This window comes from Mycteria americana, chromosome 26 (genome assembly GCF_035582795.1).
Source record: "Mycteria americana isolate JAX WOST 10 ecotype Jacksonville Zoo and Gardens chromosome 26, USCA_MyAme_1.0, whole genome shotgun sequence".
Lineage (NCBI taxonomy): Eukaryota > Metazoa > Chordata > Aves > Ciconiiformes > Ciconiidae > Mycteria > Mycteria americana.
Window position 1 is genome coordinate 2170181 of NC_134390.1, and position 15852 is coordinate 2186032.

Here is a 15852-nt window from a genome sequence, read left to right on the forward strand (position 1 = left end):
CCCCGCGCCCCGCTCGGGGTCCCCAGGGACGCGCGGCCCCGGGCCCGCGGCGGAGCCCCCCCCGCCCCCGGTCCCGTCCGTCCCCCCCCCCCCCGCCGGTGCCCGCCGGTACCTGCCGCCCGCCGCGCCGGGAGCCACGTGCCGGGGCCGCCGCCCGCACCGCGCCGCGCCCGCAGCCCCGCTCCGCCCGCCCCGCTCGACGGCACCGGGCACGGCGGGGGCGGGGGGGGCTGGGGGGGAGGGACGGGAGCGCGGGGGGTGCACGGGGGGGGAGGGTGTGCGGGGCTGCGGGGGGTGCACGGGGGGGCCCACGGGGGGAACGTGAGTGTGCAACGGGGGGGGGGTGCCCGTGAGTGTGCAAGGGCGGCTGTGCGCGGGGGGGTGCAGGGCTGTGTGTGTGCAAGGGGGGGGGTGCAGGGGGTGCTGGGTGCACGGGTGGGGGTGGGGGGCGTGCAGGGCTGCGTGTGTCTGTGCGTGGGGGTGTGCGTGTGTGTGCAGGGTGCGGGGGGGTGAGCGCCGGGGTGGGTGTGCGCGTGCAACGGGGGGGTGCGTGTGCGGGGCTCAGCGTGTGGGCGCAGGGCGCGCGTGTGTGCAAGGGGGGGTGTGCGTGGGGGGGTGCTGGGTGCGCGGGGAGGGGGGGGTGTGTGTGCAAGGCGGGTTCGGGGGTGTGAGCGCGGCCACGCGTGGCAGGGGGGGTGCAGGGGGTGCAGGCAGCCCCGTGGGGCTCAGCCCCACGCAGGGGCCGGCCAGGCTGGCGGCCGCAGGCCTGGTTTTGGGGGACCCTCCGCAGGGCTCACCCCGAGTGAGCCGGGGGGGGGGGGGGGGGGCTCTGCCGGGGCGCGGGGTCCCTTCCCAGCCCCAGCACGGGGACAGAGCCACCGTCCCCAGGGGACTCTGGTCCCCCGGCTGCCATCGAGGTGCCCCTGCGGCCGGCGCTGCCGGGGGGCTCCGGATGCGGCCCCGGCGGCTCCCAGCGCCGCGGCGGAGCCGGTGCCGGGGCAGCTGATTTACGGCCGCTCTTTTCAAACCCGGCCCGAATCGGCTCCGTTGTGCAAAGGCAGCCGTGCCCCCCGCGCTGCCGGGAGAGGAGCCGCGTCCCCCGCCGCCGCCGGCCCCTCGCCTCCGCCTGCCCGGCGGTTACCAAAAGATCACGGAAAGAGGAGAAAGCGGGCGGGGGCCGCCGGCTGCCCGCAGCGGGGGGATCCCGGCCCCTGTGGGGGGGAGCGTGGGGCGAGGGGGTCCTCCTGCCCGGAGCCGCTGGGGTGAGGGGGGCTTTACACACGCGTGTCTGTGTGCAGGGGCCCACGCGTGTCCGTGCGGCGTCAGCGGCTTGCCTTCCACCTCCGTGCGTGTGCAGGGATGCAAGCGGGGGGGGTGCGCGCGTGTGCACGCTGTGGGCATGCTGTGTGCGCGCGTGTGCACGCTCGGTGCGCGTGCGTGCATGCGTGTGCGTGCTGCGCGCACGCCGTGTGCGTGTGTGTGCACGCGCGTGCATGCTCAGTGCACGCGCGTGCACGCTCGGTGCGTGTGTGTGCACGTGTGTGCATGCTGTGTGTGCGTGCGTGCATGCTCAGTGCATGTGCGTGCATGTGTGTGCATGCTGTATGCATGCTGTGTGCATGTGTGTGCATGCTCAGTGCACGTGCATGCACGCTCGGTGCGTGTGTGTGCACGTGTGTGCATGCTGTGTGTGCATGCGTGCATGCTCAGTGCGTGTGCGTGCATGTGTGTGCATGCTCAGTGCACGTGCATGCACGCTCGGTGCGTGTGTGCGCATGTGTGTGCGTGCTGTGTGTGCGTGCATGCATGCTCGGTGCATGTGTGTGCATGCTGTGTGCGTGTGTGTGCACGCTCAGTGCGTGTGTGTGCACGTGTGGGCATGCTGTGTGCGCGTGTGTGTGCATGTGTGTGCATGCTGTGTGTGCGTGCATGCACGCTCGGTGCATGTGTGTGCATGCTGTGTGCGTGTGTGTGCACACTCAGTGCGTGTGTGTGCACGTGTGGGCACGCTCGGTGCGCGTGTGTGCACGTGTGTGCACGCTGTGTGCACGCCGTGTGCGTGTGTGTGCATGTGTGTGCATGCTCTGTGCACGTGTGTGCGTGCTCACTGCATGCGTGTGCATGCGTGTGCATGCGTGTGCGTATGTCTGCCGGGGCGCGGGGGGGCGGACGGGGGAGATGCTCCCACCGTAGCGACCGCGTGTGTAATTTATCCGTGTAGTTTTGAAATTTGCAGGCCCGGCCAGCTCCCTCCAAAGGGCGGCGATCAATCAGCCGGGATATTGGATGGATTTATGGGCCCTTTATGCAGGAGGATCAATGCAATCCTGAAAAACCCGGCAATGTTTGTGCAACAAATTACGGCGGTGGGAGCAGCTCCCCCGCTCACCCCAGCGGGGACGGGGACGGGGACGGGGACGAGGTCCGGGCGCCAGCGATGCCACCCGTGCTGCTCCTCGGGGACGGGGACGCCGGAGCGCCGCTGCCGCCACCGCCACCCCCTCCGTCGCCTGATCCTAATGAGCGGCAACAGCGAATTAATTAGCCAGGCTGCGAGGGGAAGCCCGGGTGCTAATTAGCAGGCACCGAAGGGCTGGTGGGGAGCGGGTGCCCGGGCCTTGGCCGTGGGGACGCGAGGGGACGCCGGGGGTCCTGGCCGCCCCCCAGCCCTGCCGGCAGCGGGGCCGGGGGGGGGAGCCGAGGCTGGGGGTAGAAATAGCAGCGGCGGCGAGAAAGGTCAGCACCGGCGAGAGCGGCCGTGGGGAGATGGGAGGGATGGGGGGGTCAGGGCCGGATTCTGCCCCCGGCACCCGGGCTGGGCCTGGCTCCCGTGCCCAGCTGCCGCGGGGGGTGGCTGGGCTTGGGGGGGGCTCGGCTCCGTCCGTGGGGGCTGCAGGCCCAAGGCCAGGGCTGAGCCCCCCCACCAGCACTGGGCGGGTGCCAGCAGCCGTGGCGGGGATGTCCCCAGTCCCTCGTGGCTCCCGGTGCCGAGCCGTGCCTCGGTTTCCCCATCCAGGCTGCTCTCGCTGCCCCCAGGCGGGACCTGGGACGATGCCGTGGGCCACCCCGGTGGGGACGGATATGTCCCCGACCGCAGAGCCGGCAGCTCCAAGGCCAGAGCCGAGAGCTGAGCCTGGCGTGAGACACAGGGGCTGGAGGCAGCCGGCAGAGCCGCGGTGCCGGGGCGCAGAGCATGAATAAATGCATAACGCCGCGGCCCCGCGGCCCCACCGTCCCCCCGTGGCAGCCAGCGGGGCCGGCAGCACCAGCACGGGGAGGGGGGCTTCGGTGCAGTCGTCCGGCGACTCCACGTTCGCCATCTGCCTCCGCAGCCCCCGAGGACCTGCCAGCTCACGCAGCGGCGTGCAGCCCCGCAGGGTCGCATCCAGCGCCGGCACGGCCCCAGCGCTCAGTCCCCGAGCCCCAGCGCTGCCCGGTGCGTGCCCAGCGCCCGGTGCACGGTGCTGGTGCGTGGTCCCTAGCACTTGGTGCGTGGCACCCAGCGCCTGGTGCACGGTGCCCAGTGCCGGTGCATGGTCCCTGATGTCCGCTGCATGGCACCCAGTGCCGGTGCATGGTCCCTGACGCTCGCTGCGTGGCACCCAGTGCCGGTGCATGGTCCCTGATGCTCGCTGCATGGCACCCAGTGCCGGTGCATGGTCCCTGATGCTCGCTGCATGGCACCCAGTGCCGGTGCATGGTCCCTGATGCTCGCTGCATGGCACCCAGTGCCGGTGCATGGTCCCTGATGTTCGCTGCATGGCACCCAGTGCTGGTGCATGGTCCCTGATGTTCCCTGCATGGCACCCAGTACCAGTGCATGGTCCCTGACGCTCGCTGCGTGGCACCCAGTGCCGGTGCATGGTCCCTGATGTTCGCTGCATGGCACCCAGTGCTGGTGCATGGTCCCTGATGTTCGCTGCATGGCACCCAGTGCCGGTGCATGGTCCCTGACGCTCGCTGCGTGGCACCCAGTGCCGGTGCATGGTCCCCGGTGCCCAGGGGACGTCACCCTTCCTCTCCCCATGGCTTTGCCAAACGCTTCCCTCCCCATGGCGGTGGCGTGCCGGGATGGCAAACAGATTGGCGTGTCAGCGCGGGCACGCAGGCCGGGAGGGAGCCTTGTGCAAATGAATATAGATGGGCTGGAGGCGGCCGGGCGCTGCGCGCTCCATCCAGGGCATGTTTGCAATAAAGCCCCGCCGCCGGGCCGGCCGAGATTGGATGAAAATTGTCCTTGAACGGCGACAATAAACCAGCGGCGGGGGGGGGCTGCGAGGCCGGGCTGGGGGTGACGCTCCCGGGGCCATCCCGGTGCTGCTGCGGTGCGATGCCCGTCGGGACCCCGGCGCGGGATGTGCCAGCGCCGCGGGGCTGCTGCCGGGAGCGTCACCCCTGGGTAGAGCTCACGGCACCGCGGGGCCCCGGGGCCGTTCGGGTGCCCCCCGATAGCAGAGCGTCGCCTGCACCGGGGGGGGGCCCCCCACGTGTGTGTGTCCCCCCGCGCCGTGGGCTCCAGCCCCAGCGGGGTCACCCCCTGCACCCGGTCCCCGATGTGCCCCCAGCCCCTGATGTGCCCCCAGCCCTCACCCCACAGACCCCCTCTGCCGTGGCACCTCCTGGGCACCCCCAGCCCTCCCCTCCTGCCCCCCCAGCTCGTTAGCAGCTGCTGCTAATTGGTGAGGAGGCAGCTGGGAGGCGGCTGGCAGGGCCTGGGGGTCGGGGGCCTGGAGCCGGCCGCCCCTCGGCAGCGGGGGACTCGGGACACGGCGAGTGGGGGGCGAGGGGACAGGGACAGGGGCAGGGTGGGGCGTCCCCCCCAGGGGCAGCCACATCGCACCAGGGCCGAGCGGTGCTGGGGGTCTCGTCTGCACCCTGAGTCCCCCCCGGGACGATGTGACCCCCCCCCCACATGCGGCCAGATCCTGCACCGGGGCTGAGCCCACCCACGGCCACCCCTGTCCTGCTGCAGCTGCCCCACGGGGGGGGGGCAAGGCTGCACCCGGGCCTGGGTGCATCACTGTGATGAGCTGCGGGGTCTCAGCCGTGGGGGGGACCGCGGCGGTGGCAGCCCATCACCCGGCTCCGGGGGGGCATCCCCCGGAAAGGGGCGGCCGGGGGATCCCGGGGGGGATTTACATCCCCCTCCCGGCTGTGCCCCCCCGTGCTGGCGGGGGCCCGGCGGCGGGGCTGTCCGTCACGGCGTGCCGGCGCCTGCCGAGATGGATGGCTGCGGGCCGGCCCGGATTAATTCTCTGGACAAGTGGCATTTATTACGGATGCAGAGGATGTCGGGCAGAGAAATCCATCCCGGCTGGGCGGCAATTAGGCGGGTGGCCGGGGCACGGGGGTCCCGCTCGCCCCCCGCCGCCTGCCTGGGCCCCCCCCACGCCAGCACCCCGGGTCCCCCCGCCCCGTGGGTCCCCCCCCGGCCCCGCCGCGGGGTGCCAGGGGCTGGGGCTCCCTCCCCGCGGTGCTGCCCCCCGCGCCGGCGGGGCCGGGGGCTCATTGCAGATTCGCCTCATGCCCACCTGAGCCGGGCGCTGACAAATAGACATTTAAATCAGACAATTAGCTGGCCTCCACCGCTGACATTTTTAATGTATTAATGTGCATCAACAGCTAATACATATAAAATTCCCCTAATAACAGCACTTGGGTACCGGGGCCGCGCCGCAGCCGGCGCTGGCAGTGATGTACGAGTCCGGAGGGACTCCGGCCCCGGCGTTTGCATTAATTACCAGCAAACTGACAAGGCAGCGTGACACGCGGGAAGGCGCCGGATGCCTTCAACCGGCCCCACGGCCGCTTCTTCCAAGCCCCGGTGCGCGTGAGCGTGAGCGCGTGCACGGTGCCGCCGGGCGCGCAGAGGGGTGCACGGTGCAGCCGCGTGTGCGGGGGCCGGCGGCACCGTGCGTGTGCGTGCACGCGCGTGTGCCCCGTGTCCCTGCGTGTGGGGACGTGCTGCCTGCGGTGCGGCGGGTGGGCGTTGGGGTGGGGGGAGCTTCGTGTCCCTGCTGGGAGGGGGTGCGTCAGGGCACGCGTGTGCATCGGGACATGTGTGTGCATCGGGACACACGCGTGCATCGGGGCGTGCGTGTGCGTGGGGAGAGGCGTGTGCGTGGGGAGAGGCGTGTGCATCGGGACATGCGTGTGCATCAGGGCACACATGTGCATGGGGACACACGTGTCCCCAGCGCTGTGCATGGCCACACACAGGGACCCAAGGGGACAGCTCGTGGCCGGGGACCCTCCGACCCCGCTGCCTGCAGGGAGGGGCAGGCAGAATGCGGCCCCGGCCGCGGTCCCCGCGTGTCCCCAGCCGCGGTCCCCGCGTGTCCCCGGCCGCGGTCCCCGCGCAGCCGGGCGGTGACAGATGCTTCAATTCGCAGGAAGACTCCAAAAATCGATGCCGTAAATGCTGGTGGCCGGGGCTGATCAATGGCACCAATTACGCCCACAAACGGGCGCTCGTGGAGGGGCTGGGGGAGCCCCCCTACCCCCCCCGGGCTGGGGAACCCCAAGACGCCCCAGGGCCTTGTCTGCAGCCCCCCAGCTCTGCGTGTCGGGGGGCACCCAGGGAAACTGAGGCCGCCGTGGGGGGCTCCAGCCCTCCCCGCCCCATCGACCGCCGGCCCCGCTCACCGAAGGCAAATTTGACATTTTTAAATCCAGATACTTAAGGGAATCGATCGGGACGCGAGACCCCCGCCCCCCCGCATCGATCCTGTGCCGAAAGCGGGGCGGGGGGGGGCATGGCCCCCAGGGGTGAGGGGGTCCGGCGCCCACCCAGAGCGGGGTGCCCCACCCTGTTCAGGGTGGTGGGGCTGGACCCCCCCCCCTCCGGCATGGGGTTCGGGGGCAGCGGAGCGTGGGCCGGGGTCCCCCGGGACCCGCTGTCAGGGAGGCAGCCAGGCGCGGGGTGGGCAGCGCGGGGGGGCCGCTGTCAGCCCGTCCTGACGGGCAGCCGAGCTGGGGGGGCCGCCAGCATCCCCCACCCCCCGCTGGCATCCCGGGGGGGCTCCCCAGGGACCCGGGCATCCCGGCCTCTCCGCTCCCCCCCCCCCCCCAGAACTGGGGTCTTGCTCCGTTGCACCCCCAAAGCCCCGGGGAAGCAGCGAGGGGGGGGCGATGCACCCCCAAAGCCCATCCTGGGGGGTGCTGAGCTGGGGGGGGGGATTTGCAGCCCCCCGGGCCTCGCCGAGGGGGCCTCGCCCCTGGCGCAGCGCGGCTGCGGGGCCGTTAATAATGGATGAGACCAAATTGGCGGCCGGCAGCCGGTTAATCCCTGCAAACACGGCGGCAGCGGCGCGGGCTGAGCAAACAGGGGCTGCGGCGAGTCCCGGGGGGGGCCAGGCTGGGGGGGGGGGGGCCGCAGCGGGGGGGGGTGTCACATCTGCCATGCAGCGGGTACCCCAATACTAAGCACCGTGGTGTGCCGGGGATGGCTGCACCCTGGGAGGGGGATAAAGGGGCTGGGGGTGTTGGCGTGGGGCACCCGGTCCCCCCCCCACCCAGGTCTCCGCAGCGGCGCGGTGATGCCGATGCCGTGCCCTTTGCCCGGTGTCGTGCCGGGACAAAGTCTGGCGGGGGGAGCGGTGCTGCCGGGAGCTCCGCGGGGAGAGGTGGGTCAGGGGGGGCCGGAGCCCTGCCGGCACGGGGTCTGGGGGGGCTGCAGGGGTGCACCGGCCCTGGTTGGGCTCATGGGACCCTGGGTGGGCTCACAGGGTGCTGGGTGGGCTCAGGGGACCCTGGGTGGGCGTGCGCTGGTGCTGGGTGGGCACGTGGGACCCTGGGTGGGCCCAGGGGGTCCTGGGTGGGGACGCAGGGTGCTGGGTGGGCATGCACTAGCCGTGGGTGGGCACGTGGGAGCCATGCTGGCATGCACCGGTCCTGAGTGGGCATGCAGGACCCTGGGTGGGCACGCACTGGCCCTGGGTGGGCATGCAGGTCACTGGGGGGGTCTGGCACAGGGGGGACACCGTGACCTCGGTCCCTGACCGCACTGTCCAGCCCGCAGGGTGCCGGATGCCGGGGCCGTGCCGGTGCCCACCGGGGCGGTGACCCCCAGGACAGCCCTGCCGAGCTGGTCAACGCAGCCGGGGGGAGGATGGCCAAGCGGCTACTGGTGGCCTACGGGCTCTGGGCGCTGGGGGGGCCGCTGGGGCTGCACCACATCTACCTGGGCCGGGACAGCCACGCGCTGCTCTGGATGCTGACGCTGGGCGGCTTCGGCGGCGGCTGGCTCTGGGACTTCTGGCACCTCCCCGGCTGGGTGGCCGCTGCCAACGGGACCAGGGCGCCCGGGGACCGCGGCGGGACCACGCCAGCCCTCAGCCCCCTGCGCCTGGCGGGGCAGGTGACGGTGGGGATGTATTTTGGGCTGGTGGCGGCACTGGGGCTGCCCTGGGTGCCGCCGCTGCTGGCGCAGCCCCTGGCCGTGGGGCTGGGGGTGCAGCTGGTGTCCTCAGTGGGGGACCAGACGGCGGAGGCACCCAGCATCCTGGCCGCAGCCTTCCTCGCCTCCCTCCTCTTCCAGGGCCGGGTGCTGGCCGTGCTGCCCACCAGCCTGGCCGCCAGCATCGCTGCCCAGCGGCACCGGCGCTACAAGCCCCGCGGGACGCCGCAGCTCCGGCTGGCCGCCCGGCTCTACCACCTCGGGCTGGCGTGCCTGGCCTTCGCCACCCCGCTCGCCTGCCGCGGGCTCTGCGGTGCTGCCGGGGTGCTGGGCACCCTCCTGGCACTGCCCCGCACCGCCGCCGAGCTCCTGCTCCTGCCCCTCCGCACCGGCCGGCTCCTGGCAGAGGTCCTGGGCTTCGCTGGCAGCTCGCCGGTCGGGGAGCGCGGCACCAGCTTCGAACCGAGAAGCTGGGCCGAGCGGCAGCAGCGGGCGTACAAGGTGCAGGATGCGGCGCCGGGTACCCGGGGCGGAGGGGGGGACGCTGCGGTGGGAGGGATGCTGCGGTGGGATGCCCTGCTGGGGGGATCCATGGGGTTTGGCTGGTCCCATGTCCTGGGGGGGGGGGGCAAACCCCCTTTTTGGGGTCCCCTCCAGCTGCTGAGGGCACACGCAGCCCCGTGGGGGCCCGGCAGGGTCCCCACCACCGGCTCATCGCATCCCTCTCGCCCCCAGGTCCTGGGCCTCCCCTCCGGCTCCTCCGCTGAGGACGTGCACCGGAGCTACCGGGAGCTGGTGAAGGTTTGGCACCCGGATCACAACCGTCACCGGGCCGAGGAGGCCGAGCGGCGCTTCATCGAGCTGCAGGAGGCCTACGAGGAGCTGGCGGGGCCCAGGAGAGCGGCGGCGGGGTGACGCTGCCGGCAGCCCCCGCCGCGCTGGGGACCGGGAGCTGCGGGGGGATTTGTAAACGTGAGGTTTCCCTCTCGCTGCTGCTTCGTTCCTTCGCTCGGCGCGATGCGCGGCGAGGGCCGGGCAGGGACCACGCGGCAGAGCAAGGCGTGCACGGGGCCGCCGCTAAACCGTTGCCCAGGGACGTCTGCAGAGCAATGGAGGGGGCTGGTGCGAACCGTGGCAGGGGGGCTTGTGCAAACCATTGCACGTGAGCTTGGGTAAACCATTGCACGGCAATCCGTGCAGACCGTTGCACGAGGAGCCCGCCGGCCCTTGCACGGCCCCGGTGTCCCCCGGGGGAGAGGCGAGGCGGGGCAGGACCGGGGCCGGCGGGCGGTGAGGGCGGAGCGGGGCCGCGAACCCGCGGAGCCCCGAGCTCAGCCCCCGCCGCCCCTCATCTTCGGCCTTTCCCGGAGGCCACTCGGGTGTTTCCGCTGCAGGGCGGTGGCTCTCGGCAGTTTCCGTCCACGTTCGGCACCCGCCGCCCCGCCCCGCCCCGCCCCTCGTGGGGGCGGGGAGGCGGGGCCTCGGCATTGCCGGATCCGATTGGCTCTCGGCGGAGATTGGTCACGCCCTTCTGGCGCGCCGGAGACGGGAGGGGGCGGGGCCTTCGCCGTCGCGTCGGCTGCGCCGCTTCGCCATTGGCTGGCGGGAAGCCTCCCTCCTCGCGGCGAGCCGCGTCTCAGCGGGCCCAGGGGCACCGCTCTGCCCCCTCATTGGCCAGGAGCGCTCGACCCGGCCCCCGCTTCGTATCTGACTGGCTGGAGGCGAAGGAGGGCGGGCCGAGCCGGGCCTTCCCCGCCCTCCCATTGGTAGAGTCCTCCAGGAGGGCGGGAGCCGTGCGGCGGTCTCGCGCCGCCATTGGCTGTCGAGAGGTGGCCGCGTCCCGGTTGGCTGGCGCGGCCGGAGGGCTCCTGCCGGGCCGCGGCCCCCGCCCCCCTCCCCGGTGCATCGCGGCGGCCTGAGGTGAGGGGGGGGCGCGGCGGCGGGCAGGGGCGAGCGGGCCCCGCCGCCACGGCCGGTGAGTGCGGGGCGCCCGGGGGCCGCGGGGCCGGGCCCGGCCGGGGGAGCGCGGGCAGGAGCGAGGGGAGGGGGCGGGGGGAAGGGTGGTCGGCGGGGGAGGGCGCAGCCGGGGGCCGGGCCCGGGGCGGCGGGAGGGGCCTTGTGTGGGGTGGGGGGGGGGCTGAGGGGCCTTGTGTGAGGTGGGGTGGGTCGGGAGGGGCCTTGTATGGGGGGGCGGTGGGACTTTGTGGGGGGTGGAGGGGCCTGAGGGGCCTTGTGTGAGGAAGAGGGGGTCGGGACGGGCCTTGTGTGGGGTGGGGGGGTGTCGGGAGGGGCCTTGTGTGTGGGGGAGAGGGGGACCTTGTGTGGGTTGGGGGGGGGCTGAGGGGCCGTGTGTGGGGTGGGGGGGTCGGTAGGGGCCTTGTTTGTGGGAAGGGGGGGCTGAGGGGCCTTGTGTGGGGTGGGGGGGCTGAGGGGCCTTGTGTGGGGTGGGAGGGGGCTGAGGGGCCTTGTGTGTGGGGGAGGGGGGACCTTGTGTGGGGTGGGGGGGCTGAGGAGCCTTGTGTGGGGAAGGGGGGGCTCTGTGTGGGAGAGAACAGCCTGCGGGGGGGGCAGGAGGGGTGCTGTGTGGGGAAGGGGGTGCTCTGTGTGGGAGGGGTGGTTTGGGAGGGAAGGGTGACAGTGATGGGGTGAGGAGGGGGGCTGGGAGAAGGCCTGGGCAGGGGAGGGGTACGGGGAGCCAGTGGGGGAGTGCCCCCCTCCCGCAGCCCCCGCGCTGGGAAAGGGCAGGCAGTGCAGGCCGGCTGGGGAGCGGGCCCACGGGGTGGTGGGCAGGGGTTGCGGGGGGGGGGGCCCAGGGGAGGCTGCAGAAGGAGGTTTGTGGGGGGGACTGGGTGGAGCGGTGGGGGTTTCATGGGGTAAAGGGGGTGTGGGGGGGCGGCTGGCTGCGGGCGGGGGGGGGAGCGGGGCAGCCCGTGATGAGTCAGGGCCGGCGGGGCTGGCGTGAGTGACGGGAGCGACGGTCAGGAGCGTTAATACATTATTTATGCCGCAGCCGGCGCACGCACGCAGCCCAGCTCGCCCGCTGCTTCCACCCGCTGTCCTTCATCCCTGCCTCTGCCGTGCCTCTCCTCCTCTACCCACCCGGCTCGTAAATCCCAGCGGCAGGAATCTTCTCCCGCTGAGCTTGGAGATCTTGCTCTGTGGCCTTTAGTTGTTACCATAACACAAATAATTAACTAATGAAGGTGGTGAAAAGCAGGCTGAGTTGCAAAGCGGGAAATGTTATTTCCCCCCATACCTCTACAGTCTTTAGCACACCTAAAGCTTGACTTCCCCCCTCCCCGTCCTTATTCACTCAGGATTTTCTCCACGAGAAAGCAAGCCAGCAGTAAGTTAGGTGGCTTCCAGTGCCTGCTCCCCACTTTTCCCCCGTGGGTGCTCATCGATGCTGTTCTTGTTTTGTGCTTGATGATCAGCTTCCCGAGTGAGCAGAGAGAGGCGTTAGTGTATCCGCAGAGGGAGCTGTTGCAGAGAAGTTGTGACGCCTTCCCCGCAGAGACAAGCTCTATACCGTGGTTCCATTGGAAGGAAGGCGAAGAATGGATTTTGTTTGGTTTGGAAAGGGGAGAAAAATCCTGTGAGGGATGTGGGATTTCTTTCTGAGGGTGCCTTAATGGTTCCCCTGGTGTAATCATCTTCCCTGGGTGCAGTGGTCCCCTGCGGAGGGGTGATGGTCCCATCAATTCTCTTGCAAAGCAGCTTGCCATCAGAGGAGCTTGAGATGCCGAGAAACAGAAACAAAAGCTTCTGTGTGGAGCCTTTGTTAATTGACAGGAGGTAAACTTGGAACAATCAAAATTCCCCGCCGACTACCTGTGGGATCTGCTTCAGTGTCCTGCCGGAGCCTGGCAGTTATTTTCATGATTTTGAGCTTTTTATAATGACTACTTTTCACTGACTTCGTGCTGCGTTTCCTGCTGGATGCTTCCATTGGAAAGCTCTGGCTGCCACTTCTTTCTCTGGAGGTATCGTAGATCTTGAGGCCTTTTGCCTCGACAGTTACAGGTAGAGAGTGCGGAGTGTTTTGCCGCCCTGTTTGGCTCTGGGACTTTGTCTTTTCTACGCAGGACTTCCTCACACAAGCTGGGGGTGCCCCCTTATGCAATCTGGCTGGAGCATAGGCGTGAATCCAGGAGATTTTGGGACCTGGAGGAGGTCTGGTAGAGCAGAAAGCGCAGGTAGAGCATCTGCGTTTGGCATGAGAGCTCCTTAACTCCTCATGACTGTAGCTGGCACCAAGCTTCTGGCTTCCCTCATAACCTGCCCCGGGGAGACGGAGCGTGGGAGCGCGGCCTCGCCTGCGCTCGGGTTGAGGAGTAAAGGCAGAATCTCCCCAGAATCGCCTGTGGTCGGTGTTGACGCTGCCTCCTGAAAGGTGGAGGGGAAGCAGCGTGGGTCTGACAGCACTGCAACTTCTCCTTTCCCTCTGTACCGCCAGCCTGTTAGATCTTCCGATGTTTGGGGAGCACGGGACGTCCCCGCTGGGGTCCTGCTGAAGTGTCACTCGGGTCTGTATCGCTCTCCCGCTGCCACACGCTGTTGCTCTCTGCACTCGGTGCTTGGGGCCTCGGTGTTTATTTCCTTTATTGCAATACTCCGTTAATAATGTAGTTTGTGTGCGCTGGGCCAGCAAAGCGCGTGCAGCCCGTCTTAACGCTCGGATGTGATCTGCGTGGAAGTTGTGTGCGGCTTCAGCAGCTATTCTGCTGTATGTCACGTCTACGTGGCCGTAGCGATGTCTGCCGACGTTATGGTCGTTTCAGGTTTGCCAGACTAAACTCCTCTTGCAGGAATTGTCTAATGCATAAAGGTTTTTTTGTTTAATTGTAGCTTACTCTTCAAGGGGCATTTAAATATTTTATGATTTTTTTTTTTGAGCCATGCAACCCCTAAGCAGAAGATTCTTGTTGGAGTCAGGACAAAAGAGCTCTAAAGGTGACTTGCGATCTGAGAAGGATGTATAGGTACCGCGTTTTTTACAAATAATAGATCTGGCAATTAAAATATAGGGCTTATTTGTAATGATATTTTCAAGCTCTGTTGTGGGATATCAGACCTGGAGATTAACTATCGTCAAAGAAAAAGCTGAGGGAGAGAGGAAGGTTTCCAGTAGGACCACAGTAATCCCATTCGCCCCATTTAAATTGGGGAGATGAAGGATGTTTTCACCACTTAGAGGGGCAAAGAAAGGTGGCATCTTCTGCTGTATTTGCCATTATTTTCTCCTTCCTTCTTTTCAAAACCTTCTGATTTTTAGATACTTTGATAAAAAGTAAAATTTAATCTAAAAGACACGTTGTTCATTCTCTTCAATATGAAACAGTTCTTGGCAAGTCGCTGAGGCTCTTCCAGATCACAACGCTGGCAAATACAATCTAAAAATAGGAGCAATGCACGCAAAATTACACAGGACAAACATCCATGTGCGAGTTTCCATTGCAGCTGTTCCCTCCCGGGCAGGCGGGTTAGAAAGGGATACAAAAAGCTTTGACTGGATGGAGAGAGGACCAGAAGACAAAGTGCAAAGAGATCTTTGCCTCAGGAAAGCACAATTTGGTGTCCAACTCGAGAGCATTTCGCTTCTGCCGAATTGCTCCGCTTGCGTCGCTGTGTAAAGCGTCGGAAATCCCACCAGTGATTCCCAGTACCCGTTTAACTGGACAGTGAGTATGGAAACCGGTGTGCCACCAGGAATCCTGCACCGCAGCCCCTCCTGAAGAACACAAAACCCGGTGGTCTGCTTTTTTATCTTGTTGAAGTATTTATAACCATTCCGGGTGGGGTTTCGTAGCATCATCGGAATAGATACGGGAGTGTTTTGTCATCTGAAATAGGTAGTTTTACTTCTTTGTGCTGCAAAACGATACACAATTAGCTTATAAGAGGTAGGTGTTTGAGAATAGCTAATGCCCAGTCGTGCTCTGCATAATGCATTCGGTGAAAGAACAATAAATGTGTGGATTTAAACAGAATATAGACAGCTAATTATCTCTGAGGTTAAACGTTCAGTTCATTCCTGAGGAAATACTGAAAAAAAAAAAAAAAACCAACCCCAAACCCCAAGAGTGATATTAAGAAACTATTTTTTTAAATCCTAAAATGGTTCTTTGTATTGTACAATTTTATGATCCTTCATCCAGTACCGTGGAAGGACTTGTCCAGGATAGAAAAAGGGGCCGCTTTGTGCAGGCAGGGATTTGGCTGCGGGCGCTGGCGTTAGACCTTCCCAGACCTGTGCTTTGGAGAGGCGAGGAGGCCGCGCTCCTCCTTCCCCGCATGCTCCGACCGAGCCGTTGTTTGATGGAAGGAGCTTCTGAAAACCAATTGTCTCGATTTGAGGGGGGAAAAAAAAAAAGAAAAAACAAAAAAAAAGAAAAAACCCAAGTTACAGTCGGGCTCATGCTGCGCTCGCCACTGACCGGTGTGCTTCCTTCCTTTCAGATGCAGGGTAATAAAGCTGCCTGGCTTTGATTAAGATGTTGGCCTGATGTGTTTCGAGGTCTGTTTCAGGGCAAAAAAGTTAGTTCTTTGAACAGAAACGACCGATGCATCTGTTGAACATGAGAGATGAACAGGCTTATTTTGGGCTGCTGTAACTGAACAGGTATTTGCCGACACCCCCCCCCGCCCCGCATCTCAGGGTTTCAGCGCTGCGTCAATTCCCTAGGGATTTATTTGGAGGTCTGGGAAAAACCGGGCTGCGCTTGTGCCGTGCGTCGGGGCCGGCAGCGCCCGGCGAAGGCGGTGGGAACGTCGGGGTGTCGGTGTGTTCCTGTGCGCAGTGGGGATATTAAACCTGCTCCTCCAAGATTTGTTCTGTGACGGGTAGAATAAGTTCCTGAATTTCTAGTGTAATTGTCGCTTTTTTTTTTCCAGGACACGCTATAAAATTGAGTTAATTCCCTTCTTGCGTGAGTGCGTTACAGAGGGGGGGTCCAGTGCTGTAGATAAACAGCCGGGTCCTCTGAGGTGCTGGAGTCTTGGAAAATGGATTTTTATTTGAGAATGATTATAAATTACAAACAGGACAATTTATTCTACTGAAATGCTGTTGTGTGTACTCACAGAGACGACTCTTACGTGCTTGATCAACAAGATTAAAATAGCTTGGTAAGGGACTACTTAACTCAAAAGCCAATTAGCCAGATGCTGCTGTACAGCGGGAGTCGCGCTCCAGCCGGGCGCGAGGGGCGGCTGGGGACAGCCCACCGTGCCGTCTGCCCGCGATCCCGGAACGACCGGGGTAAAAACCCTCCCAAGAAGCAGATTTATTTGTTCTTCAGAACTCCAGATTTCTCAGCAAAAGCACCTTCCGTAGACTAATAAAAAAATCCAGACAAATTTCTCACTGTTTATCTTCTTTTCCTTCAAACGGGGAGCTATCGAGTTCCCAAAGTTTACTGAAATAATCCGTCTAGACGGAGCAGGAATAGCAC

The 15852-nt window shown here is 66.0% G+C and overlaps 2 protein-coding genes across 3 annotated transcripts in view; both read left to right on the forward strand.

The window, feature by feature from the left end:
• Positions 1-8110: 8110 nt before the first annotated feature.
• DNAJC22 (DnaJ heat shock protein family (Hsp40) member C22) lies at positions 8111-9320 on the forward strand. The gene is made up of 2 exons (XM_075525522.1): positions 8111-8899; positions 9134-9320. The coding sequence occupies exons 1-2, from the start codon at positions 8111-8113 to the stop codon at positions 9311-9313; spliced, it is 969 nt and encodes a 322-aa protein (XP_075381637.1). The 3' UTR covers positions 9314-9320.
• Positions 9321-10212: 892 nt separating this feature from the next.
• Positions 10213-15852, forward strand: part of SPATS2 (spermatogenesis associated serine rich 2) — a 30859-nt gene continuing 25219 nt past the window's right edge. Inside the window, exon 1 of one of the 2 annotated variants that reach the window (XM_075525451.1) lies at positions 10213-10373. The gene's annotated coding sequence lies outside the window, so the exon portion shown is untranslated. The remainder of the gene's footprint in view (positions 10374-15852) is intronic. The other variant, XM_075525449.1, reaches the window with a different exon arrangement.

Bases quoted from the DNA above. Each gene is read 5' to 3' on its own strand.
- DNAJC22 (XM_075525522.1), top strand. From the start codon at position 8,111: ATGGCCAAGCGGCTACTGGTGGCCTACGGGCTCTGGGCGCTGGGGGGG. The intron at 8,900-9,133 runs GTGCAGGATGCG...TCTCGCCCCCAG, and splicing joins GGCAGCAGCGGGCGTACAAG to GTCCTGGGCCTCCCCTCCGG.